Source organism: Marmota flaviventris, chromosome 2 (assembly GCF_047511675.1).
Source record: "Marmota flaviventris isolate mMarFla1 chromosome 2, mMarFla1.hap1, whole genome shotgun sequence".
Lineage (NCBI taxonomy): Eukaryota > Metazoa > Chordata > Mammalia > Rodentia > Sciuridae > Marmota > Marmota flaviventris.
In genome coordinates, this window is record NC_092499.1 from 136777015 (window position 1) to 136804906 (window position 27892).

Sequence of the window (27892 nt, forward strand, 5' to 3'; positions counted from 1 at the left end):
GTGGTCCTCTGGAGGGCACATCTTAGAAGGCCTGCAAGACCTCTGTAATGGCTATGAGAAGAAAGAGGATAGGCAGAACTCATGGAGCGGAGCTGATATAATTTGGTAGCAGCTGGATGTGGGACATGGCTGAGGGTATTATACATGCTTTGGCTAGATCCAGATGGTGGCACTGTTTCCCAAAACAGGATCTCAACAAGAGGAGCCGTGCTGCGGGGAGGACGGAGGATATTGAGTTCAGAGATGTTTTGCTTAGGGGCCTGTGGAGATAAAAAGTATACAGATCAGTCTGAAAGCCCAGATGGAGGTAAAGGCTGGCAACAGAGATATGAAAGTCATCAGCTTATAAATGTTAGAGAGTAACTGACACTGTGGATGTGTACAACAGTCACATACAGTTCAAGAAGAGCTGGGAAGAGAGGGAAGGTTAGGGTTCCACTCGAGGAGACTGATGTGGCTGAAGAGAAAGAAATGCTTTTTCTAAGGAGTTCATCTCTTAAGAGTTTCTTGGGGCTGGGGTTGTATCACAGTGGTAAAGCACTTGCCTAGCATGTGTGAGGCACTGGGTTTTGAGTCTCAGCACTACATATAAATAAATTTAAAATAAAGGTCCATTGACAACAACTAAACTCTTTAAAAAAAAAAAAAAAAGAGTTTCCTGAGCAATGGGATGGCAGATTGGGGAGCCCTTACTGGGAGGGGTTCCACTGAAATCTGTAGTCATCTGAAACATTCCCAGTAGAAACAGTGAAGGTTGAGACAATGTAGGCTGGGTATGGGGGAACGTGCCTGTAACCCCTGCAACTCCAGAGGCTGAAGCAGAAGGATCGCAAGGATCGCAAGTTCCAGGCTAGCCTCAGCAACTTCGTGAGACCTGTCTCAAAATAAAAAATAAAAAGGTCTGGGGATATAGCTCAGTGGTAGAGCACCCCCAAGTTCAATACTTTGGACCATAAATAATAAATAAATAAGTAAAGTAATAGGGCTGAACTAAAAAAAGAAAGAAAAGAAAAAGAGAAAGATTTATAATACAAGAAAACAAGTAATATAAACCATGAAGTAAAATAGCCATCCCTCAAGGAAGTTAGGAAAATGGACAATATAAGTTTTCAAAGAGATAAAAGAGAGCTCTAATTTGTTTAAAAAGAGGAAATTGACGGTTGGAGGTGTAGTTCAGCACTTTCCCAGAATGCATGAGGTTTAATCCCTAGCACCCCCCCCCAAAAAAAAGGAATCCCATCATTGTGTACAATTATAATGCACCAATAAAAATTTGTAAAAAAATTTTTAAAAAGGATGCGCTGGGACTGTAGCTCAGTGGTAGAGTGCTTTCCTAGCATGCATGAGGCACTGGGTTCGATTCTCAGCACCTCATAAAAATAAACAAAGGCATTCTGTCCATCTATAACTACAAAAAAAAATTAAAAAGAAAAGGTAGAATTAAAATATTTTTAAAAGGAAGTTAAGTTGGAGTGTGATTAAGTGAAAATAGTAATTGAAATAATTTCTCCAATGGAAGTGGTTAAAAAAACAGAACTAAAGAACTTCTGCTTCTGGGTAGGCTGTGGTAGGTCTCTGTGGGCCATGCCCCTCCCTCCATTGCAACAGCTGGGAAAAAGTAGATAAGATGGAAATGATCTTATTTTTAAAGAGAATGGAGAGTGGTGGAAGAAATGAAGACCAGATGACCCACAATTTCAAGGGAAAGAATGCTTCCAAGGTCAGTTAGTGATAGGCAGCCATTGTCTTCCATAGGGTGTTCATTGATTTGGGTCATCAGTAAGAGTTGGTCTTGGTCTCTCTTCCTTGTATCTGCTAGAGTTTGAACCTCTGTATGTTGGGAGTCTATGAAGTCCTGAAAATCTCTGAAGAGCAGAATTTGAAAGAGCTGAGAGAGAAAAAGACAGGCCAGACTTTCCATTGAAATCTTAAGAGGGCTACCCTCAAGGGACGGAGTGATCAATGGCAATTAGTAGCTCAGAAATGTACTGAGATCCACTTTTACAAGGAGCAATAAGAGATTTGGTGAAAAGTCTAATCCACTATAGAAGTATGAATCATCCAAGTGAGGGTTCTCTGCAAGATCTCCTGAATGGGAAGGAACAGAAGTTGCGTGGATACTTTAGGACTGACCCCATGCTCCAGGCCATTTTTGGCCACAATCAATGACAAAGGAGGAAAAGATAAAGAGAAAATCAGGGCTTGTTGCACTGGGTCTTTATAGTTGTCATGACATAGTGGCCTATCTGAGATGAGTTCCCATCATCTGAACAGTACTGGAGGAGGCTGCCACTATTATGCCACTGTGACCTCAGCCTGAATTCATAATGGAGATCATGAGTGCCCAGATGATGAAATAGTCATCCCCATCAGACTACACATTTTAATTGACATATCAGGCTGTGGAGGGAAAATGAATCTTCTCTTACACCCTGGGGATATTTTTCAGAAAACTATTCAGCTATCAAGCAACACCTTTCCCACAATGGAAGCCTTGGGAAAGGCCCAGATAATGCACTATAGACCAAGATAGGGGAGAAACCATCTAAAAGGACACATGGATCTGGCTGTTACATCAGGTGGTCCCTGAAGAGGCAAGTGATGATTCTACCTATGAAGGAATATTCTATTTCTCACAGGGCTCTGGGAGGGTTATGGGACTTAAAGATTTGGGCTATTTACTGGACCAGCTTTAACATTTCCTGTGGACTGATAGGAGGGACATCAAGCTGAGGTTTGTGCTGTTGGGACTACTGTTTGACCCACCACTTTCAGCACTATCCTTTCCCCACTGCTCAAACAGGCTAAGTTGGAGGACCAGGTCCTTGGAGTGGGACTTAGATAGGGACAAATGTTCATCGTCTAGACCTAGCCAAGTGGCTACTGCAAAGCAATACAGAACAGTGGGTGGAGGGAGCCTGAGTGGCAAGTACAAAAGGTCCCTGACCTTGGCATCTTATGGATTATTTCATATCATAGAGCTCATTGTACAGACCGAAGTCACCTAGTATGCAGAGTACTCATGTCAATTTTTGTTTTGTTTTTGCGGTAGTGGAAATTGAACCCAGAGTGTCTTTACCACAGCCCTTTTAATTTTTTATTTTGAGACAGTCTCACTAAACTGTTGAGGCTGACCTTGAACTTGCAATCCTCTTGCCTCAGACATGTGAGTCACTGGGATTACAGGCTACTAATTCCTTTTTGGGTTTTTTTTTTTTTTTAAATTTTTTATTGTGGGTTGTTCAAAACATTACAAATTTCTTGACATATCATATTCCACACTTTGATTCAAGTGGGTTATGAACTCCCACCTTCACCCCATACACAGATTGCAGAATCACATCAGTTACACATCCATTGATTTACATACCTTTTTGGGTTTTTTTAAAACATTTTTTTAGTTGTTAATGGACCTTTATTGTATTTATTTATTTATTTATATGTGGTGCTTGGAATTGAATCCAGGGCCTCACACATGCCCAGCAAGTGCTTTACCACTGAGCCACAATCCCAGCTCCTACTAATGCCTTTTTGATCTTTCCAATGCATGTGGAAGATGAAAACTACTTTACCCTCATTGGCTTGAGTGACAATGCATCTTTTTTAATAAGTTATTTTTTTAAAAATATTCTTTTAGTTGTAGGTGGACACACAATATCTTTTCTCATTTTTATGTGGTGCTGAGGATCGAATCCAGTGCCTCATATGTGCTAGGTGAGCACTCTCCCACTGGGCCACAACTCCATCCCACATCTTTTTTAAAAAAAAACATCGAATTGTATGCTTCGTTTATTTTTATGTGGTGCTGAGAATCAAACCCATTGCCTTGCAGGTGCCAGGCACTCTACCACAACCCTAGCCCGACAATGCATCTTTATAGTATTGCCACAGAGGTACCTGCATTCCCCTATGATTTGCCACCAATGGATAGGCCAGCTGGCCAGACATAGAGAAGCCTGAGATCCCATCAGAAGTATATTAGTATGACTATGTTGATAACATCATCCAGTTAGAGAATTAACTTGTACAAACTTCCTTAGATTGGATGGGTTGACCAAAGCTGAAAAATTAATCTGATACAGAGGCCAGACATGTAAGTTCTTGGGCACCATGTGGACCCATACCCAGAGGACAATTCCCAAGCCTGTCACAGAAAAAAAAAGGAAAAGAAAAAGAACAAAACAACTGGCCTGAAAACTTCCAGCAAACCAAAGGAGGTAAAACATCCAATGGGCATGTCTGAGCATGAGAGACGGTTTTATCAACAGGATGTATTCAGCCCACTACACAAGGTTACCCAAAAGGTACCACCTATGAGTGGTGCCCTGAACACTAGGCTTTTGGATGAAAAGTGTCAATGACTGACAACTACACAGACTAGAACCCATGGAAGAAGGACATCACCCAGAGGCAAAGGCATCTGTGGGTTTTAGGACACATGGCACTTGTCTGATAAACCAGCCCTTTTAATTAATTTATTTATTTTGAGACAGGGTCTTGCTAAATTGCCCAGGCTGGCCTCAACCTTGGATCATCCTGCCTCAGCCTCCCAAGGGTGTGCCACAATGCCAGATTGCTTACCAAGCATTATTCATTAAAGAGGAAGTGTTCCAAGAAAAGAATGAACCAGGCATCTGTGGAATCTCTTTCCTCCATAAAAAGAGGCCAGGCCATGTGAAAAGGCACAGGCCTATAATCCCAGCATCTTGGAAAGCTGAGACAGGAGGATCATGAGTTCAAAGCCAGTCTCAGTTACTGTGAAGCACCAAGCAACTCAGTGAGATCCTATCTAAATAAAATACAAAATAGGGCTGGAGATGTGACCAGTGGTGGAGTGCTCCTGAGTTAAAAAAAAAAAGGCAAAGGTGTGGCTAACCCTGAGACAAAGACCAAAGACTGCCAGTATCTTGGGTTTCTTGGGTCCGAAGTACATTGAGTCTCCTGAGAACCTGGACATGACTTCAGAACTGACAGCCCAGTTAATGTACAAAACAGCTGCTGCTGTGCAGCCACAGAAATAACAGTTTAAAAATTTGCATGGAAAAGGGAATTCTACCCAATAGGCAGAGATTTAGACTGTGGTGCTTGGTATGGGAAACACCTCTCACGGTGAACCTCACTATGGTTTCACTGACTCATGAGCAATAGCCAATGGGCTAGCCTGGAAGCAGTATAACTGGTTAAGTCCCAACTCCTATAGAAGTTGGAGACACTCTGGCAATAGATTGAGTGGGACACACGTCCAAGAGAGATGCCCATGGAAAAAGGACCCTTTGTTATGAATATCAATGGAAGCAACCAGCTGGCGAGATCTCTCAAGTAGAAGCTACAGCCACTATCACATAGGATATGATATTTTGTCTATGGCTAGGGCCAAAATAAGCACTTGTGATCCCAGAACGTGAAGCCAAAGAAGTCCTGCTAATGTGCCTAGATACTCTATACAGTTGAGTGGCAAAGAGAACTCCAGAGCACATAGTCCGGTTACTTCTCTGGCCCTGACAAATAGACTAGATGGGCCACCTACTTCCACCTTGAGGGTACCACTGGATGTTGATTGCAACATATAGGGTTTTCCAGGTATGGCACAGTAATTCCCATTATGCACTGTGGATGTAGGCCATATTGTTTGGAGTCCTAAGTAGACAATGTCACATATTTGTATTCTTCAGACACATCCAATTAGGCAAGGAAGCTGCCTGCCTTTATAACCAAGAGTACCCAGCAATGGGGAACCACTTGGGACACTGATGGACATTTTATGCCCTGTGTCACTGACAGGTAGCAGCATCAGCAAAACACAAAATGGATTGGCAGTGGGGGTACTGGGCATCAATCCCACCAACATTCTACCATTGAGTAAATCTCCAGCACTTTTTTACTTTCTGTTTTAAGATGGGGCTCTTACTAAATTGCCCAGACTGGCCTTTGTATTTCACTCACCTCAGCCTCCTAAATTGCTGGGATTACAGGTATGCACTACTGCACCCAGATAAAACATAGATTGAATTTCTTAAAAGATCAACTAAAAAAGATAAAAGGACAACTAAAGCTCAACTCCCAAGGGAGCATACACACATAAAGAAGGTAGTTTGTATTCTTTTTTTTTTTTTTTTCATGTTCCTCCCCACCCTGTGCTGGAGATTGAACCACTGAGCTACATTCCCAGCCCTTTTATAAAAATTTCAAGCTGAGGGTGCTGGCACATGCTTGTAATCCCAGCAGCATGGGGTAGGGGGTGGTGGGGCTGAGGCAGGAGGATCACAAGTTCAAGGCCAGCCTCAGCAACTAAGAGAGGCCCTAAGCAACTTAGTGAGATCCTGTCTCAAAATAAAAAATAAAAAGGTTGGAGATGTAGCTCAGAGGTTTAGCACCCCTGGGTTCAATCCCTGGAATGAACACACACACACACACACACACAAATTTAAACATGAAGACAGGGTCTCACTAAATTGCCCAGGCTGGCCTGGAACTTGTGATCTTCCTGCCTCATCCCCCAGAGTTGCTAGGATTACAGGATGGGCCACCACACCCAGCCAGGCAATGTCTATTCTCACTGTGGCAATTTCCAGGATGGGTAGTTCTTATTAAATAAAATGTTCAGTTTAAAGGCTGGGATGGGGAGAAGAGACCCCAATTGGTTGTAAGAGACCCAAATCACATATTTCTCACTTTTCCATTTTCCCTCTCATGCCTGCCTTCAGCAGATTAGGCTACTGGAACCTATGTAGGCAAAGGAGAGCTGGGAGGGTTGGAAATTCTAACCAGGTGCTTCTCTCACTACCCTGTCAAACACTAGAGTAAGAGTATACTCTATAGCATGAAAAGTGGTAGACAGCCATCTTGCCCTGGGCATCATGCTGGTCATTCAGGGCGGCATCTATGTGGTTGCCAACATCTCTTGCCACACTTGGCTTAATGAACTAGAAAAGGTGGACTAGCTTCTGAACTTAGAGGGAAAGCCAGGTGATGCTAATGTCCATACCCAGTGGCATCTGGAATAATTCTAGAATGGGGAGCCTGACTATGGTCTTCCAAGTGAGCCTGATGATCCTGCTGAATCAGAGTGATGGTCACTGTTACCTGATGTTGCTTCAAATAAATAGAAAGGATTTGAGACAGGCGTGGTGGCATATGCCTATAATCCTAGCTACTTGGGAAGCCAAGGCGGGAGAATCTCAAATTCAAGGTCAGCCAGGGCATCTTAGTGAGATGTGCCCCCATCACACACACACACCCTCCTCAAAAATTTTAAAATGTGTAAAGGGGCTTGAGATGTAGACCAGTAGTAAAATGCCCCTGGGTTCAATCTCCAGTACAAAAATGGGGAGAGAGATAAAAGGTGGGGGAGTGTCTTACTGGGTGGCACGGAAAGGAATACCTACAGAAGGCAGCACCCCTTTGCCTGCGAAGGTAACTTCAGAAAACAGACTATCTAGAGTTGATCAAGGCGGACTGAGGAAAACGCACTCCACTACTGGCTGGTGAAAAGGAGCTGGAATTTTCTGCAACTGTTTGGTGAAATGTGCTTACTCTAGGAAGATTCATAAAAAAACAAAGTTGCGCGCCCCAGCTCAGGTTCCGCAGCGCGCTAAGGCCGGTCTCGGGCTGCGGCTGCGCAGTGCGGCCCCGGCGCCGGCACCTGGATTCTTGGCGCCCGCAGCTCGGGCAGCCGGGCCCAAACCGGACAAGCAGCGCCGCTGGAGCAGGGCGGGGGCTGCGGGGCTCACTTAGGAGGCGGTAGGGCCTGGCGGGGCGGGGCACGCGGGGACGCGGCGCGTGTGTCCCCGCCCCGCACGCTGCTCGGCCGGGTGGCCGCTAGAGGCTGGCGGACCGGCGCGGGCGCACCGGAGCGCGCTGGCGGCCTTGGCCCCCACGGGAGCGCGGCTGCGGCGCTTGAAACCGTGGGCGGGAGTCCGCCTTTCGCCTGCGTCGCTGCCTGAGCGGGATCGCCTTCCCCAGGGATGTGAGGGATCGCGGCTTGGCCGGCGGGGTCCCGAGCGCCGCGGAGGCCAGCTGCAGACGGTAATGGGCCGAGCGGATGCGGGGGAGGGTTCCAATTGATTCGGCCTCAGCCGGGCTTGGACGACTAGAGCGCTAAGAGACCGCGCTGCGCTGAGAGGTCGGTCCGGGCGGAAGGCCCGGCCCAAGCAGCTGACGTTCCGGTCTCCTGCGCGGGCAGAGTCCGGGAGGCCCGGGAGGGGGCTGGGCGCGCTGAAGAAGACCCGGCGGCAGGTGCTAGCCCTCCTGTGATCCAACTCTCTTCCTCCAGCTCCACCCACTTTGGCCTGGACCTTGACTCCAGGGGCTAAAAATAATTGCCCAGAGGCTCCTGAGAGGAATCAGATCGCGCTAAGTAGGGCACAACGCAGAGGCAACAGAGCTCCTTTGCCCCAGGGCGCCCGGAGAAGTCTCGGGAGCGTGGTCCCGCCCACGCCCGAGTGGGCAGCTAGAGCCCTCCCTCCGCCTGCCAGGCAAGTAGGGGCCAGCCGCGGTGGCAGCTGTTCCGGTCCTCAGAAGTTGTCCCACAGCCTAGCTGCTATGCCTCTCCCTACCTAGGGGACTTTCAGCATCTTGCTGGCTTCCCAGGGATCCCGTACAGCTTCTATAAGCCAGGACTGAAAGTTTTGCACTACAGGAATTAGTACTAACGGAAAGAACAGAGAGGACTAGCTTTATGTTGGAAACAGAAGCATCATCTTTTCTATAAAGAAATTCATTCACTATTTTTACTGAGGATCTGTGCGAAAGACTGTTTTTGCTAAGTGGCAGTCTGATCCAAGAGGATTGGTGGAAAGGCTTTTCTGCCTCTTGGCCTCTGGCTATACCTTTAAATCAGAGACCAGTTTATTCCTTAGAAAGGAGAAGCACAAGGCCAAGGAACCTGTACAGGCTCCACCTGTGGGCAGGCCCCAGGGGAAAGCTGATTGCAATTAGGAATTTGTGTAGTGAAATGTGGGGCTAGAGGTGGGACTCTGTTTTCTTGAACCTATTTTACATCATCAGCTGAGAGGGGGCATCATCCTACCTTAGGGGTAGAGCTGTTTCCAGGACCAGACAGGACCAGTCCCAGATGTGCTGCTTGTGCTTTTGGAATCTGAAGCAAGAGAATAAAATCAGGGTTGGGTCAGGATACTTAACTAATGTTGGGATCTTGTGCTTAGGAGTTAGCTTTTTATTGGAGCCAGGTAAATAGGTGTTCCTTGGGAACAGCCCTTGGGAACTATTTGGTGGGAAGATACCAAAGGGATTTTACATGCCAGAGCTACAGATGGTGTCTCTCCTGCTAGGGGTGTGTGGAGGCCAGTATGAAGCTGAAAAAGCAGGTGACAGTGTGTGGGGCTGCTATCTTCTGCGTGGCAGTCTTTTCGCTGTACCTCATGCTGGACAGAGTACAGCATGATCCCACCCGACACCAGAATGGTGGAAACTTCCCACGGGTGAGTAAGCCTGGTTGCTAATCTCTTCATATACAAATCACCTGAGTTCAGGTTGTCACCTGGACTGGAGAGTTATGTCAGCCCAGGACAGGAACATTACTTTTCAATAGGCAAGTTTTTGTTTTGTTTTCGTTTTTGTTTTATGCTGGAGATTGAACCTAAGGCCTTGTGCTTGCTAAACATGCACACTTATCACTTAGCTACATCCCAGCCCCAATAGGAAGCAAAAAATAGTGATGACAAAAAGAATGAAGAAAAAAAAATGAAGTGTCCTCCTGAATTTTTGGCAGACGTTGCTGATTGATTGCAGCATTTTTTCCCATTAAGTCCCAGTGCAATCCTCAGCTCCATGCTCCAAAAAGCAATACTGATCATTGAGCATTGGCATGTGAGAGGAAACCTTTACCATCTGTGAGCTAGAAAGTGACAGAACTTCTAACCCAAATGGATCTTAGTCCTTAGTAGAGAGGTTCCCAGAACTTTCCATCCATGTACGCTTGCAGTCTAGCTTTGATTGAGGAGAGTGGGCTCATAGTCAGGCCTCAGGTGGTAGACACTAAGCAGAGACCTTCCCTATGGCATAAGGAGCTGTGGGTGATTGTTTTTTGCTTTTCTGGCAGAGCCAAATTTCTGTGCTGCAGAATCGCATTGAGCAGCTGGAGCAGCTGTTGGAGGAGAACCATGAAATTATCAGCCACATCAAGGACTCTGTGCTGGAGCTGACAGCCAATGCAGAAGGCCCACCTGCTCTGCTGCCCTACCACACAGCCAATGGATCCTGGGTGGTGCCCCCGGAGCCCCGGCCCAGCTTCTTCTCCATCTCCCCCCAGGATTGCCAGTTTGCTTTGGAGGACCGGGGCCAGAAGCCAGAGCTACAGGTAAGAATCAGAGCTGGCAGGGACTTGCAGTGACCACAGATGGGACACTGAACTGCCTTCCTGCCTGGCAGATGCTAACTGTGTCAGAAGAGTTGCCATTTGACAATGTGGAGGGCGGCGTTTGGAGGCAAGGCTTTGACATCTCCTACAGCCCACATGACTGGGATACTGAAGACCTGCAGGTGTTTGTGGTGCCCCACTCACACAATGACCCAGGTGAAGGTCTAGTAGGCATAGAAGAGGGGGTGTGGAGTGGGCTTTCTCATGGCAAACGTAAGGAAGGGGCAGATGGCATCATTGAAGAAGGTGGTATCTTCAGGAGACTCTGTTGGCTCCCCAGGCTGGATCAAGACCTTTGACAAGTACTACACAGAGCAGACCCAACACATCCTCAACAGCATGGTATCCAAGCTACAGGAGGACTCCCGGCGGCGCTTCCTCTGGGCAGAAGTCTCCTTCTTTGCCAAGTGGTGGGACAACATCAATGCCCAAAAGAGAGCAGCAGTCCGAAGGCCAGTAGCAGTTAGGGAGGCGTTGGAGGGCCTGAGCTGAATGGCTAGGTCTCGTCTCATACTGTGGGTGCTGAGGTGGCAAGAAGAGACACAGGGAGCTGGGGCAGAAATGAGGAACAACGGTTTGAGGGCCACTAGTGTTAGATATCAGAGTTGTCTGAGTATAAGTGAAGAAGAAACATGGGGCCTTCCCCCAAAAGTCCCAAGATAAGCAGGGCCAGGACAACATGGGGTTGGACTGGAGGGAAAGGAGGGCAAGTGTGTGTTCTCTTAGTCTTGGATTTGAGTGAACCAGCCTAGTAGGGCCAGAACATGCAGGCACTAGCATCATCTTCTGGTTGGCAGGACTGGGCAAGCATCCCCACCCCATGCTAAGTATGCATCTTTACCTTCAGGCTGGTGGGAAATGGGCAGCTAGAGATTGCAACAGGAGGCTGGGTGATGCCAGATGAGGCCAACTCCCACTACTTTGCATTGATTGACCAGCTCATTGAGGGACACCAGTGGCTGGAGAGAAACCTTGGTAAGTCCAGGCCCAGAAGTGGGGTTCTGGCCCCATAGCTTGGCCCAGAGTGCTGTGACATGATGCTGTAAGGCACAGGGATTGTCAGGGGGTAGTTCTTCTCAAGGTTAACATGGGCCTGTCCATATGGCATCTTCTCCCTGCAAGGCAAGAGCTGAGATCTTAGGACCTGGGAGCCCAGAGGCCAGGCCCTGAGGTGTTCAGAGCCTCTGGTTACATACCCTGCCTAGGTGCAACCCCACGCTCTGGCTGGGCAGTGGACCCATTTGGACACAGCTCCACCATGCCTTACCTGCTGCGCCGTGCCAACCTGACCAGCATGTTGATCCAGAGGGTACATTATGCCATTAAGAAGCACTTTGCTGCCACCCACAGCTTGGAGTTCATGTGGAGACAGACTTGGGGTAAGGCCAGGTAGGGTAGAGGGGGTCCAAGCAGCATAGACTTCCCTGGGGGGAAGATCAGGGATGTCAGAAATAAGACTCCACTTCTCAGGGAAGACTGGCAGAAGCTATCTCTCCTTTAAGCTAGGGGAGGGTCACATTGACCTGTGGCTTCTACAGGGCTGCTGTCTGTGCAAGGACTTCCCCTACAGGACCTGTGGGCCCTGGAGCCCCACATATCCTGTCCCCTGTCCTGTATGTCGTGTACAGCCTAAATCCAGTTGGACCCTCCTGTCAGGCGACCTTTAGCTTATGCAGATCCATGCCTTCCTGGAGTCCCTATGCCCAATTCCTGAGGCTGTTTGCCATTGGTTGACCACGTGATGTGTCTTCTGCAGACTCGGATTCCAGCACAGACATCTTTTGCCACATGATGCCCTTCTACAGCTATGATGTCCCTCATACCTGTGGCCCAGATCCCAAGATCTGCTGCCAGTTTGATTTCAAACGCCTGCCCGGTGGACGCATCAACTGCCCTTGGAAAGTGCCACCCCGGGCCATCACAGAGGCCAATGTGGCAGAAAGGTATCTGTTTCCAGCTCTGGCCTGGGCATGGGGTTAGCATTTTTGCTCCGTAGAGGAGTCAGGAGACCTGGCCATGCTCTGCTGAGTCCGGGGACTGCATGGTGCAGGTGGTATCTGGAAAATGGAGTATGGGCTCAGAGTGGGTTCAGGCCTGCAGCATTTGCAGTGGTGGCTGTGAAGTCTTCCTAGAAAACTAGAATGTGCTAAGGAACTGCCTTTTACAGAACACTTTTATTTTCCCCAAGAAGTATGTTTTCTGGTGTCCCAGCAAGCTGTCAGAGCCAGTTGACTGCCTCAGATGAATGATTATTAAACTGGTACAATTTCTTACAAACTTGAGGCAAATGTGCCTTCATTTGGCTCAGATATTCTAACTTGGCTCAAAGTCAGCCAAGATCTGTGTTCAGTGGACCTGAATTCCATTCAGATCTGTATTCAGTCCCCCTGAGGAAACAGACTTGTCCCTGTGAGAAAAGAATTGCGGACTCTCAAAGATATCACTGTGGCTGAAATCAGCACTAGGAAAGTGGCTGAAATCCACTAAGAAAGTGTTGATTAAACATGATCTAAACAGTGATTCAGTGAAAACCTTCAGAAAATAATGAGCCATTGCTGGGCGTGGTTGTACATGCCCGTAATCCCAGTGACTCAAGAAACTGATGCAGAAAGACTGAAGTTCAAGGCCAGCCTGGGCAATTGAGCAAGACCCTTGTCTCAAAAAGGGTGGGGGATATAGCTCAGTGGTAAAGTGCCCCTGGATTCCACTAAAAAAAAACAAACACCAGAATATAAAAAATTTGAAGATTGTGGGAGTAGCTTAGTGGTAGCATTTGTGAGGGCCTGGGTTGGAGTCCCAGCATCACAAAAAAACAAAAAACAAAAAAACAAGAATATAACAAGTTGAACTGGTTTTTATGTTGCAATGCTGTGATTTCTATGATGTACAAGAGATGAGGCCTATGACCAAAGGAGAAAGAAAATGGTCTTTTGTTTCCAGGAATCTAAATGCTGATTGCTGGCAGGAATATAGGTCTATTAAGTAGGTGTGGTTTTTCCTAAAGCAGCAGTGACAATCTGTGTTTCTGACCCCAGTTCACAGAGAACAGGCCAGGAGACAAAACCACATTTCTTCCTTTGAAGGGCTTGCTAAGCTGATAAATCAGGGGTAGTTGGTCTTTGAGGAGTCCTTTCTTTAAGAACCAAATAGAACAGAAAAAGCTGGTCTTGTCCTGTTAAGTTAGATTAGTGACTGCTAGGACTGTGATATCCATAACATGTCATTTAACAGGTTGGTCTGAAAACAGAAAGGATTTTCCAATGATATGCTATGGGGCACTATTTTTCTATTGATTTTAACCATACTATGGATGAAAAAACACACGCAAATGTTTGTATATGGTTCCTCCCATGTGCCAGGCACTATTTGAAATGCTTGCTTAAATATTAATTCATTCAATTAATTTTAATTCTCATAACATCATGGGGGTTAATGACATCAGTGTCAGTAATGATACTGATGTTTTCCTCATTTTTCCAGAAACTGAAGCCCTAAGAGGTTAAGTTACTTGCCTAAGGTCACTCAGCTAGCAAAATCTGGCTCCAGAGTCTGGGTTCTTCACCATAGTACTGTGCTGCATTGTTCACTGGAGCTTCAGAACTGGGATTCCCAAAAGACAGATAGGGTTTAACAGGTAGAAATGTAGGATTCCATCTTAGCTTCAGAAGACAGAACATGTGAGTTCAGGTAAAGGAAAAAAACCTACATACTTAGAACTATGGAAACTGACCATCAGCATGGTGATAGTGAAGTTTTCTGCACACTGCTCTCTGGGGTCCTGACCTGGCTGAAGAGGGTGGTTCTGCCTTCCTCTAGTGGGTCTGCCCTCTGTGGACCTCCATATGAGGTGCTGGGCCCTGACTCAGGTCACTGGCCAGAGAACTGCTGGTGAGCAGATTCTAAATTGTTCTCCAGGAACCAAATTGACAGCTCGAGGGGCATGAGCACATCTTTGATGTATCTGAAGGATAATCGTGGGGAAGGACTGATTTGTCTTGTGTCACAGGGCGTAAGTGGAATCAGGGAATTGAAGCCATCAACTGCAGCCTAGGATAAGAACTCTTCTGTTCTCAGAAATGTCCCAGAGAACACTGGGACTGGGCTTCCTGTCTCAGGAAGTGTCTATCTGCAGGCTGAACAACAACTCCGTAGTGGTGTTTCAAAGTGGGCTGACTCTTGAGGTGACTCTGCTTGGAGATCTCTTAGCCCTGAGACTTCATATGGAACCTGTGTCCTTTCCTGCTTCAGGGCAGCCCTGCTCCTAGACCAGTACAGGAAGAAGTCTCGGCTCTTCCGAAGCAATGTCCTCTTGGTGCCACTGGGCGATGACTTCCGATATGACAAGCCCCAGGAATGGGATGCCCAGTTTTTCAACTACCAGCGGCTCTTTGACTTCCTCAACAGCAAGCCTGAACTCCACGTGCAGGTGTGGGGTGGTGCATTGCTGAGGGAGGAGGGCTTTCCTCTGACTATCCCCGTTAGCTACTCCAAAGCAAGGGTTCCCCTTTTATGTCAAAATTCACTTCTTGCTCCCCAGCTTTTATTTTAGGTCCAGAAGGTATGCCCTCTGCTGAGGTGGACCTCCACAGCTGCAGCACTGGTGACCAGAATTCCAGGAGGCTCTGGAACTCATGAGAGCTCATTTTTTGGGTTCCCACAGGCCCAGTTTGGCACCCTCTCTGACTATTTTGACGCTCTATACAAGAGGACAGGCGTGGAACCAGGGGCCCGGCCCCCAGGGTTTCCTGTGCTAAGCGGGGATTTCTTCTCCTACGCGGACCGTGAGGACCATTACTGGACAGGCTATTATACTTCCAGACCTTTCTACAAGAGTCTGGACCGAGTCCTAGAAGCCCACCTTCGGTGAGACCCCACTCCCTTGCAGGCTGGGGGAGTAGAGTTGGCTTGGCAAGAGGCCAAGGCTTAAGAGAAGTGTTGGGAAAGGAAAGGGAATGAATGTGGATGGCCCCTCAGAGTGGAGTGGGCAGGCAGCTGACTCTTCTCTTGGACTAGGGGGGCAGAGATTCTGTACAGCCTGGCTGTGGCCCACGCCCGCCGCTCTGGACTAGCCAGCCGGTACCCACTGTCTGACTTCACCCTCCTGACGGAAGCTCGGCGCACACTGGGGCTCTTTCAGCACCATGATGCCATCACTGGAACTGCCAAGGAGGCAGTGGTGGTGGACTATGGTGTCAGGTAGGAGCTGTCTCCTCTCACCCACCCACCCACCATCCCAAGAAGAGGATGTGCAGGGTGGTCAGCGGGCAGGCTGCCTCCCTTTGGTCATCTCCTCCCTGTCTCCTCTCCTACCCTGCCACAGGCTCCTGCGCTCCCTCATTGGCCTGAAGCAGGTTATCATCAATGCAGCTCATTATCTGGTGCTAGGGGACAAGGATACCTACCACTTTGACCCTGAGGCACCCTTCCTCCAAATGGTGAGCCCCCTCCTGGATCTGCATGGACCCTCCAGCATGCGGGGGTGCCATCCCAACAACTGTCATTTCGGGTGTGTTACTCTTTCTTCCTTTCCTGTCTGGGGGTGAGATTTCTGTGTCCTGGACAGTGGGTGGTCCACGTCCAGGACAGGCTGGCCAAGCCCCTTGATGTTTTTTCCCTGTTTACCCACTTAATTCCAGGATGACACCCGCTTAAATCATGATGCCCTGCCAGAGCGTACAGTGATCCAGCTGGATTCCTCACCCAGGTGAGCCAGATCAGGCCAGGGGCCGAGGGGCAAAGCCACTCCCTGGCTTCCAGTGCCTTTCCACCTCTGTACTTGCTGACCCACTGCAGGGTTCTGTCCTGGCTGCTGTTCCTGCCATGCTGCTGGTGGCAACAGCCCCTTGGCTCAGCCCACCCTCTACCCACAGGTTTGTGGTGCTGTTCAACCCACTGGAACAGGAGCGGCTCATTGTGGTGTCCCTGTTGGTCAACTCACCCCGTGTGCGTGTTCTTTCAGAGGAGGGTCAGCCCCTGGCTGTGCAGATCAGTGCACACTGGAGATCTGCCACAGACATGGTCCCCGATGTCTACCAGGTAAGGCAGGAGCTTGGCAGGTGGGCCCTTGCTTTGGCCCCCTCTGCTAATCAGTATCCTCTTGCCAGGGCCTTACCCTCCCATGGACATCTAGTTCCTGCCTCTCTGCTGTGCCTTTCTCACTTCTCAGGCTGGGGATGGGTGTCTGGGAGAGGGCTTGTCCAGAGGATTAGTCACTCTTAGGATTTGATTCTGTCCTTGAAAGGAAAGTGAAGGATGATATGGTAATAATAAAAATGGCCTCTTCATTCATCCATTAATTCAGCAAATATTTATCTATGTATCTGTCTGTTTATTTATGAGTCTTGCTCTGTTGCCCTGGCTGGTCTTGAATTCCTGGGCTCAAGTGATCTGCCTGCCTCTGTCTCCCAAGTGCTGGGATGACAGGCATGTGTCACAGCACAACAGATATTTGTTGAAGGCTTAATGTGTGGTTACCACTTTATAGTTTTTAAGTATCATTTGAGACTGATTAAGTCTGACAAGAAGGAGTATTTTCAGAGAAGGGGATAGGGCTCCTGCAGGGTAGTTGCTTGCTCAGACTATTAGGAAGCAAATGTCCCAGTACCCCAGAATTCCCCTTCCTGGATCTGGAATTGATCCTTGGCCATGGCCTATGCCTCCTCACCCTTCCTGTGCTCACAGGTATCTGTGCCCATCCGTCTGCCAGCCCTGGGCCTGGGTGTGCTGCAGCTACAGCTGGGCCTGGATGGGCACCGCACACTGCCCTCCTCTGTGCGAGTCTACTTGCATGGCCGGCAGCTCTCTGTGAGCAGGCATGATGCATTTCCTCTCCATGTCATTGACTCAGGATCCAGTGACTTTGCCCTCAGCAACCGCTACATGCAGGTCTGGTTCTCAGGCCTTACTGGGCTCCCAAAGGTAAAGGGCCAGGGGTGGTGGGAAAGGGTGTGCATGCCAGTGGGGTTGGGCAGAGCTGCTTTCCTACCCCAAGTGCTGCTGCCACCTGACAGTGACTTGGGTATGGGCCATCTTTGCTCCAAGCTGACAACATGAGGAAGCTAGGTATGTTAGCCTTTTGTTACTGTGACAAATACCTGAGATAGCTGGGGACATAGCTCAGTGCTAGAGCACCTGCCTAGCATGCACGAGATCCTGGGTTTGATCTCCAGCACCACAAAATGAAAAACAAAAAAGGAAAAAAAATATGCACAAGTATCTGAGGTAATCAACTTACAAAGCAAAAAGGTTTACTTTGGCTTGTGGTTCTAGGACAGTTCAAAGGAGTGGAACCACTGCTTTTTGGGCCTATGGTGAGGCAGCAACATCAGGTGGGGAGCTTAGAGCAGAGCTGTTCACTCATGGCTCTGAGTGAGTGAACTCACTCTCCCCCTTAAGGGCATGCCTCTAGTGACCTAAAATCTCCCACTAGACCCTACTTCTTAAAGCTTCTGCTTCCCTCCAGTAGCCCCACAACAGAGAACAAGCCTTTAATACACAGACCTTTGAGAGACACTTAAGATCCAAACTTGTAGCACTGGGCTTGGCTCCGTGGGGAAATTAGTCCGTGCCCTCCAGGGGGCAGGCCTGACATGCTGGTGTGGGGCCAGGGGTCAGGGCTGTGTTTTTTGGCAGAGCATACGAAGGGTGGATGAGGAGCAGGACCAGCAGATGAACATGGAATTCCTCATCTATGGCACTCGTACATCCAAGGACAAGAGTGGAGCCTACCTCTTCCTGCCTGACGGCGAGGCCAAGGTACCTGAGAGTTGTCTCACAAAACCTGGCAGGCCTTGGTATTTTTCACTATCAGGGAGGGCCAGAAGAGGGGTATAGGCATCCCTCAGGATGATCACTTCATGCAGGAAGACTTGTCTTCGATGCCTGGAGGAGGTTGGCGGGTTGGGCAGCTCAGTCCCGGGGTGGTTAGGCCAGACCCTGATGAGATGAGACATCTCGCCCAACCCTGGGCTGCCAACTCCTGCTTTTCTTTCCACACTGTGGGCTCAGTGGCCACCTGCTCTTTCTCCAGCCCTATTCCCCCAAGGACCCCCCTGTGCTGCGTGTCACCGAAGGCCCTTTCTACTCAGAGGTGGTTGCCTACTATGAGCATGTTCACCAGGTGGTCCGGCTTTATAACCTGCCTGGTGAGTCCTGCGAACAAGGAAGGGTGGGAAAGGAAGTGTGGGCTCCCTGGGCTCATGTGCTGCTCCTCCTGCCCCTCCTTTGTTTACACATCTGCTCCCAACAGGTGTTTCACATAAGACGGGTATGTTTAATTCTCTTAGAGAAAAGGTCATTCAAAAATGCCCTGGGAATTGCTTGGTGGGGGTTGGGCAGAGCCTCTCCCCAGCTCAGCTTTGATTTCCTGGCCCAGGCTCTCATCCATGGCCTATCCTCACTCCTCTTGATGCCCTCCCCTTTTTCCCTGTGCCAGGGGTAGAGGGGCTGTCTCTGGATGTGTCATCCATGGTGGACATCCGGGACTATGTCAACAAGGAGCTGGCCCTGCGCATCCACACAGACATTGACAGCCAGGGAACCTTCTTCACAGACCTCAATGGCTTTCAGGTGATTCCTGGGCTGGAGCCCTAATCAGAGTAGACCTGGACTGTGCTTTTGGCCTCCGTCACAGGACATGGGGGGTGGTCTACCCTGATGTAAAAGAAGAAACTGGAAGTGAGAGTAATCAGGGACACCTTCAGACTGGGGATGCCTTAAGACCCAAAGAGTCCCTAGATGCCCTTGACCTGCTGGCCTTGGCCCCACAGGTGCAGCCCCGGAGGTATCTAAAGAAGCTGCCCCTGCAGGCTAACTTCTACCCCATGCCAGTTATGGCCTACATCCAGGATGCACAGAAGCGCCTCACACTACACACTGCTCAGGCCTTGGGCGTCTCCAGCCTCAGGGATGGTGAGTGGAGAATAGGAGCTCTGCAGAGGGTGTGAGGCAGGGAGGAGCAGCTCATCACACCCTTGAGGGTCTCCACTCTGTAGGCCTCTCTCAGTGTCTTTCTTGTCTGCATCACCTCTGTGCTTGCAGGAGGGATGAGCCATCCTCAGCTTATGTCACTCGTCAAGAGCTGGCCATAGGAGGAAAGCAGGCATTGCTCTCTCCTCTCTTGGAGGAGGCAGCTGGGTGGCCATTGAGTGGCAGGTGTCCTGTTAGGTCCCCTCAAGAAGCATCAGGTTATTAAATGGTGACTCTCTAATGAGATGTGTGACCCTTATTCTGGCCAGAGATGAGATTATGGATAGTTAAAAAGCATACTTGATGTTAATAGTGAAATATTTAGAAAAGGAGAAAAATTTGTCTCGTTCTAATGACCTGCTAAAGGTCAATAGAAGAAAAGATGACACTTTAAAGAATCAAAGCTGGACCCTGAGTTTCATCCTCAGCATTGAAAAAACAAAACCAAAAAAACCAAGGCATGAAGCGCACTGGTGTGGAATCAGAGCTGGCCACTGATCATGCTGGGTGAGCTCCAGGTGGCTCCCATAGCCTCAGGGGAAAATTAAATTTGGCCCTTGAAGTCTTCTATGGGACAGAGCCTTTGTGAAGGCTGAATTGCTGTGGGTTCAAGGCTGTGTGTGTGGGCGTGGTGGAAGGGTGGGGCCTTCTTCCCCTAGGAGCGAGTGTGGCTACACTGCCCTCTGCCCCAGCTGCTCCACCTCATGATTCCTGACTACAGCTCAGTGTTCTTGCTTGATTATCTCCTTCTGCCCTGCTGGGTTTGTGTTAAGAAATGATTGTTTTCTATCCAAAGGATTCATTTTAGGGTTTTGAGATGACTTTCTGTGATTGCTCATGGTAAAAAGACTACAGAAGTCAGAGTCAGGGCTGTGGAAGTGAAAGGGAAGCAGGGCCATCTCTGTGTGAGAAGCTGGTGTGGCCTTCCCTCAGGAGAGCTGAGGGAAGCCTGCTCCGTGTTGCATGCCTATAATCCCAGCATTTTGGGAGTCTGAGGCAGAAGGATGGCAAGTTTCAGGCCAGCCTGGGCAACTTAACAAGACTTAACATAAGTAAAAAAAATGGGCTGGGCTCAGTGATAAAGTACCCTTGGGTTTAATCCCTAGTACTACCAAAAAAAAAAAAAAAAGTTGAGGTGGTCATCTGCCATCTCTTTGCCCCAAGACAGCCTAGAGGCCCCATTGAACCTGTCTGATCTACCTCTGCATGAGGAGCACTGGACCTACACAGACTCTGTACAACCCAGCTTCTGACAGACAAGGCTGTTAGGACCAAGTCTGGCCTGCTGGGCCTTCTAGCTGTTCTCATGTAGAGCAAGGGTAGGAGAACAGGTTTTGGTCACAACAGAACTGCCCAGTCTGAGAAACCAGCCCCCAATGAGGGAATCTGCAGCCACACTACAGATGGTGTTGCTCTGTTTTCTGTTTGTTTTTTTCATGTGGCCAGTCTTAATAGGGTTCCCTGCTTGGGTCCCCTGAGCCTAGGTCCGACTCCTGACTCACAGAGTGAGCGGCCAGGGTCAGCCTGTCCCTTTTGGGGCCTGTTATTTCTTCATCTGTAGAACAAGGACACAGGACCAGCCCCACATTCAGCTCCCTCCTAGTTTGTGAATGACTCAGCTTCTTGTCTGCCTCACTGGGTTTAGGGCCTGGGGCTGGGATTCTTGTCTTAGGCCAGTGTCTGCTTAGGGATTGGGATGGCAGTCTGTGGACTCACTGTGAACTTCCCCAGGCCAGCTGGAGGTGATCTTAGACCGTCGGCTAATGCAGGATGACAACCGGGGACTAGGTCAAGGGCTCAAGGACAACAAGAGAACCTGCAACCGTTTCCGCCTCCTGTTAGAACGTCGAACCGTGGGCAGTGAGGTAAAATCTGATCCCAGTGCCCAGGGAGTCAGAGCAAGCTCGTTCTTATGGGTGGCCCTGGGGTTCTGGCCAAGGATTTGAGCATAGGTGGAGGAGGGCAAGGGATAGACAGAGAGGGCTTAATTCCTGGGTTGTGGCGGGCGACTTTCTGTCATTTTGTGATCCATCTCATGCAACCTGGCACCTCCTCTTCTGGCTGCATCCTGTTTCCTAAGTTCCCTTCATGTTCATTTGCCACCTTCCTCTGTGATCCTTCTTCCCTCCCCTCGCCCCAACATTTTCTAACCTTCTGCTCCAACCCTGCTCATAATCATGGCTTTCTTTGCCCCCACCAGCCAGGCTATTTCTCCAAACTGGCAGCCATGTTTAGGGACTTGATCTTTCACAGCAGCAGGAGCAGTGACCAAGAGGTAAGGGACAGCGATGGGACTAGAGAACTAGTATGAGCAAGCCGTCACTGTAGCTGGAGCCTGCTGTCTAGTGTCACATGTCTGGGGCTCAGTCACTCCTTAATCACATGGATACTGAGCCCCTGCTGTGCTGTAGGACCTGAGGGGGCCATCAGTGCATATGATGCTGCTGACTTTTAGCAATTTCCCCGTGAGTAGGGGTAGAGTCAACTCTGAGTGTAAAAGTACAGAGTAGAAATGGATGTGTCCCGCTGGTCCTGAAGACATCAAGGACAATTTTCTTGGAGGATGTGTCTTCCAAGAGCAGCTTTGATAAATGGGGTTATGATATAAACACATGAGCTGGGCACAGTGGCACACTTGTGTAATCCTAGTGACTCAGGAGGCTGAGGCAGGAGAATCTCAAATTTGAGGCCAGTCTCAGGAACTTAGCAAGCTTTCTCAAAAATGACTGGGTACCAGGCGTGGTGGCACATGCCTGTAATCCCAGCATCTTGAGAGGCTGAGACTGGAGTGTTGCAAGTTCAAAGTCAGCCTTAAAAATTTAGTGAGACCCTAACCAACTTGGCGAGACCCTGTCTCAAAATAAAAAAAATAAGGGCTGGGATATGGCTCAGTTGGTAGGGTGCTTGCCTTGCATGCACAATGCCCTGGGTTCAATCCCCAGCACCACATACAAAAATAAATAAGTAAAAACTAAAAAATCAAAACCTAGGGGCACTGGATCATTGTAATTCAGTGATCCAGTGCCCCTAGGTTCAATCCCCAGTATCAAAGCACAAACACACACACCCCAGGGAATGGGTGGAAGGCAAGAAAGAATATGAGTGGGAGCTGCACTGTCCATTATGGTAGCTACCAGCCACATGTGGCTATGCAAATAAAATGAAATTAAAAATTCAGTTTTTCATTAATACTGGCAACATTTCAAATCATTAGTGGTCCCAAGTTGGCTAAGTGCAGTTACAGTACATTTCCATTATTACAGAAAGCTCTGTGGGCAAGTGCTGGGATACAGCATTGTGGGATAGTAGGGGCAGACTGCAGAGTCCATGAATGTCTGGCCAAAGAATCTGGACACCAAGGAAAGACCTGAGCAGGGAGGGACACTACATGGACTCTACTCATCATATCATTCCAACAGCAGGGAGCCGGTGGCTTTGTGTGTAGGAAGACAGGCATGAGTAAGAATTTGAAGGTTGTTCAAATAGGAAGTGTTGGTGGGTTGAACTTGAACCAGGCCATGGGTGGGAGAAAGGAATTGGGGTAGCTAACGGTATACTGCAGAGGCGGAATGGAGGAGGGTTTGGTAACCACCTGTCCCTGGAGATCAGAGTAGAGGGAAGTGAGATTCTGGGCAACTAGGAGAGTAGTAATAGGGACAGAAATCAGAACACAGAAAAGCAGCAGCTTTGAGGGAAAGTTCCACATAAATCCATGAGTGTGACATGTCGGGGAGCTATCTTAAGGAGTCGTCTTCAGTTGGCAGAGCCATGGGGGACCATTGTCCTGGGCATCAAGCTGGCACAGTGGGTATGGTGTGTTATTGGAGACCACAGGATGGCTCAGAACACTTTGTCCATCCAAGGCCCATCCTCCATGGTGAAGTGTCTTCATTCCCCACCTGCACTGAGGATCTCTGATGGGAGGTGTCACTGATGAATGTTGCTCATGATATATTTTGGAGTAATAATAAAATAATAATAAAACGTAGGGAAGAAGTGGCCTGTAAAATAGCCCTCTGAGTTGGGTATTATGGAAAGTAGTTACAATGAAGAGTTAAAGGTGCAGGATCTGGAGCCAGGCAGTGCCTGCATCCAGACAACACCAGGAAAGCTCCTGCCAAAGGAACTGGCCTGGTGTACTGTTACTCTGCCTCACCTTTACCTATTAGCCTGGCTTTGCTCCCTCATTCATATCTCCGGTCCATCTTGCAGGTCCAAGAAGGCCGCTCTACCAGCTACCCATCCCTCCTCAGCCACCTGACCTCCATGTACCTGAATACCCCTGTGCTTGCCCTGCCCGTAGCCAAGAGGCAGCTCCCAGGCTCCAGTCTGCACTCATTTCATCCTCTGGCTTCCGCACTGCCCTGTGACTTCCACTTGCTCAACCTACGTACGCTTCCAGGCGAGGTGAGTGTCCCTTTGGGCTCAGAACCTCCAGGACCAAATTCTGGTCCCCCTCACTCCCTGTTCCCAGCACTTGCCTTTTGGGCAGGGTATTGCTGCCTTTCTGAATTCTGCAGAGCCCTGTCAGTCATTGTCTTTCCTCCTGTTGTCCAGGAAGATAACTTGCCCTCAGCAGACACTGCATTTATCTTACACCGCAAGGGTTTTGACTGCAGCCTTGAGGCCAAGAACTTGGGCTTCAACTGTACCACAAGCCAGGGCAAGGTGAGTGGGCCCCAGGGATGGAAGGTGAAACACCTGATGTGGGGAGGCAGGGAAGCTGAGGCACTGGGAATATAAGAGCAAGAGCTTATGGGGAGAGGACTGGGGTTGGACAGCAGGATGAAAGAAGAAAGTGTCACTCATTTCAAGGCTTTCCATAGAGAAAGGAGGAAGCCATTGACACATGTTTTCAGTAACTGAGGCCTTGGTAGGGGCAGCTCCAGACATGGCATGGAGCTAGAGAACTTCTGTTCCCTGAGGAACAGGGACGTAACACCAGGCATGTAAAACTAAATCCATGATGCTGGTCCTTTGTGAGCTGTATTTGTGGTTTCAGTTGGCATTAAATGCCCTCATATGCCAGACTCTTTGCAAGCCACTGGTGATTTAGGAGATTAGTCACTGTCCTCAAAGTGGTTGCATCTCAGTGAAATGGTTCCCACCCTGAGATCCACAGATGGGCTTTGGGGTTGAGCAAATCTCAGTGAGCCCTGGAGGTTGGATACCAATGTATATATGTATGAAGCCTTGTTGCTTTTTTTTTTTTTTTTGAAGTGCTGAAACTAGGGTTTTGCACATGGTGGGCAAGTACTCTAATACTGAGTTACTCTGTCAGATTGCTAAAGAGTTAACACTAGTGATGTAGATGACAAGTGTTTCTGTTTAGGAGTATCTAGCACAGCCCGGTGTCTTCTCTCTCCACAGGTAGCCCTAGGTAGCCTTTTCCATGGCCTGGATGTGGGATTCCTACAGCCAACCTCCTTGACACTATTGTACCCTCTAGCCTCACCCTCCAACAGCACTGACATCTATCTGGAACCCATGGAGATCGCCACCTTTCGCCTCCGCTTGGGTTAAGGCTTCTTGTGGCCTGAAGAAAAAGCTCATCCACAAAGACTGCCTCTTAACACTGAGAATGGGTTGGACAAGCCACACTGGGTATCCCATCCAATCTGCCTCTAAAACCTGACAGACTGGGCTCTCCCCTCATCTTGTTTATTGTTGCTTCTGTATTTAGGGCAATGCCCAGTGGTGGGCAGGTAGGGCAGATGCTGGTGAGATGAGGGAGAGGAAGCCATTGATCGGGGTTGATGGTACCAGACTCTGCTCTGGGTTGAGTGGCCACATGCTTGGGCACAAGCTCAAGTACCCATCCTTTTCCCAAAGTGGGATGTGGGAGGAGTGGGGACAGACAGGAGGTCAGGGAAGCTAAGTGGGTAAGGCCCAGTGTCGGGTGACTACAGATGAGAGCTTACTCTAGGGGAATCCTGTGGTGAAGAAGAGACCATGTATCCTGGTATAAGGAGCAGGATCAGTGGGAAGAGAAGGATGGGGACCCACAGTTAGTGGTGGGGTGGAGGAGTAGAAGGAATCGCAGTTTCTCCTAAGGGCCTGAAGGCTTTTCTGCTTTCTGTGATGGCTCTACCCTAAATGCCACTGGGCCTGCACATCCTGGTGGGGGCTGCAGGATGGCAGGAAGGACTCACTAGAGACTTATGGCCAGAGGGCATAGAACATTTCAGATACCAAAACCCCCATCTCAAATTGGGCAGTTTGTCTGTGTGTTGATTAATGGGATTGGTGGCTGGGGCTTAGCGGGGGTTCTCCACCCTACCTGACTCTGGTTTGTTCCCTTTACTCTCTGCACTACTGCCCCCAAGAACTTTCTATCATGAGGGGTTTGGTCCTGGAAAGAAAGTGAAACCTCCAAGACCCTCCATGCTTGGGCAACTTGAGACGACTTTCGGTGCCATGCCTAGCAGGCCTCGAAGCCTCACCTTTGGCCCATCCTTTTACAGTATTCAATTCTTGACACGGGGGATGAGGGATATGTAGACTAAATTAGGAAGTGGTAGGACTGCTCATGAGTCTTCATTTCAGCTTCAAATAATAGAGAAAAATTTATAATAGTCTCTATAGATGCTGAAGAGATATTTGATAAAATTTAAAATCCCCCCCCCTAGGGCTGGGGATATGGCTTCGTGAGTAGAGTGTTTGCCTAGCAAGCATGAGGCTCTGGGTTTGATCCCCAGCACCACAAAAATAAAATCCACCCCTTCTTAAAATTCTAAGAAAGAAACTTACTAATCTAGAAAAGGTCCATGTCAGAAACAGTTAATGGCACTCTGAAGAGTCAAACACCATAAGCATTCCCAATGAGGGTAAGAAACTAGCCAGGGGTGCTGTGGTTTAGCAGTGTCTGGCATTACTTACCCCTGCAACAAGTCAAGTGAAGGAGGTAAGGAAGGGTTATAATTGCCATCATCTATAGACCCTAAAGCAGCCTGCCTATGAAATCCAGCAGAATTGGCTGAAGACCTAGGAAGTGCATTCTGTAAATTGAGCCAGTACTAAACATGTTCCTGTAAAGATTTTGGTTCTCCCTAAATCGGCTCAATTCAATGTAATTCCAATGAGATTGGATACTTTTTGAAATTCAGTAGCTTCTGAAGTTCATTTGGAAGAGTAAAGGCATGAGAATATCAAGGTATCTCCGAATGGCGATGAGTCCAGTGATGGTACTGAGGTGGGTAAAAGGCACTTGTCCTACCAGATTTCCCAAAGGACTCTGGCTAGCATGAATTTAATTAGTATAACAGACTGGGTCAGACAGATGGGACAGTATGGAGAATCCAGAAACAGTCCTGGGTACATAGGGATTTAGTATATGGTAAATTTTTTTTTTTTTTAAATGGGAGTATTTTAAATGGGGGAAAAGATGGATTATTTAATAAATAATACTTTGAGATGACTTATTAGAGTAAGATCTCTACCTCAGTTTCCACAAAAATTAGTTTGAGAGGGGGAAAAAAACAAAATAAGAAAATATATTTTTATAACTGATGTAGGAAGGTCTTTTGAAAACATGAAACCAAAAAGAAAAACATCTTACCAGACACACACAATTGAGTTTCTGTGCTATGAGAAACATCAGGTTGAAATATAAATGTCAGATGTGGGAGAAAATATTTGTGGTGTAGTAAAAATCAGTATGATTAGAAAATTTGCTTTAGGGTCCTCAAAGTCACTGGGGGCCTGCCAGGAGCCATCTGAAATCTCAAAGAGTGACAAGGCCAAGTTTTTGTGGGTTTGCCAGAATCTTTGTGCCAATGTCAGGCCATAGCTCGTGGAATCCTGTCCATAACCTGATGGAAGAACTAAGGTAACAAATGTGAAGTGCTTAGCATAGTGCCTCGTACACAGAAGAGCTCCACGAATAGGAGTTATAACCATATTGGTAAAGGTTGCTAAGCAATTACGGCAAGTGTTATTTGCTAGTATATGATTTGTAATGAAATGATAGGAGAGAATCTGTGAACCCCTAGGAAATTAGCAGAATAAAGGATATTATCTTTGGAGGTCTTAGATGTGCAGTGAAATTATTTGTCTTGACAGGAATTATGTTATACACTAGCCTTTTAAAATAATAAGGCAGCATTGTTCAAGATATGGTCCAGAGCCTGGCATGGTGACACATGCCTGTAATTCCAGCAGTCGAGTCTGAGGCAGGAGAATTCCAAGTTTGAGGCCAGCCCCAGCAATTTGTCTCTAAACAAAAATGGCCAGGGATCTAGCTCAGTGGTAAAGCCCTCCTGGGTTCAATGTCCAAAAAAAAAAAAAGTGGTTCAGGGATCATCAGAGTTCCTAGTTGGAAGTATGGGTTTCTGTCTTATCCTAAATAGGGATTCTCCTTTGGTCTGGGTGTTGCAATGATGTCTGGAGCAGAGCCACAGCTGTCCTAAGTCTGATGCTGCAACAGTAGCAAGAAACAAAAGCCTGTTTTAGTGCATAGGGTACAACCTTTGAAGAGGTCTCTGGGAGCAAGAGACCACACCAAAGAATGTTATTGTTGATAGAGGGATACTGGTGATTAAAAACCCA

The 27892-nt window shown here is 48.3% G+C and overlaps 2 protein-coding genes across 4 annotated transcripts in view; one reads left to right on the forward strand and one right to left on the reverse strand.

Moving 5' to 3' along the window:
• Nucleotides 1-3: 3 nt before the first annotated feature.
• Nucleotides 4-27892, reverse strand: part of Hddc3 (HD domain containing 3) — a 33719-nt gene continuing 5830 nt past the window's right edge. Inside the window, exon 6 of one of the 3 annotated variants that reach the window (XM_071608606.1) lies at nt 4-260. The gene's annotated coding sequence lies outside the window, so the exon portion shown is untranslated. Of the gene's footprint in view, nt 261-11327; nt 11494-11750; nt 11803-27892 lie in introns of those variants that run through there. The other 2 variants (XM_071608607.1, XM_071608608.1) reach the window with 2 other exon arrangements.
• Man2a2 (mannosidase alpha class 2A member 2) lies at nt 7829-26762 on the forward strand. Its single transcript, XM_027919963.2, has 24 exons — nt 7829-8025; nt 8273-8474; nt 9291-9440; nt 10061-10318; nt 10390-10534; nt 10659-10830; nt 11226-11353; nt 11584-11757; nt 12135-12321; nt 14627-14804; nt 15039-15241; nt 15392-15574; nt 15699-15813; nt 16015-16082; nt 16249-16414; nt 17060-17296; nt 18011-18133; nt 18408-18522; nt 18813-18946; nt 19147-19288; nt 21077-21210; nt 23558-23752; nt 23903-24013; nt 24716-26762. The coding sequence occupies exons 3-24, from the start codon at nt 9309-9311 to the stop codon at nt 24866-24868; spliced, it is 3453 nt and encodes a 1150-aa protein (XP_027775764.2). The 5' UTR covers nt 7829-8025; nt 8273-8474; nt 9291-9308; the 3' UTR covers nt 24869-26762.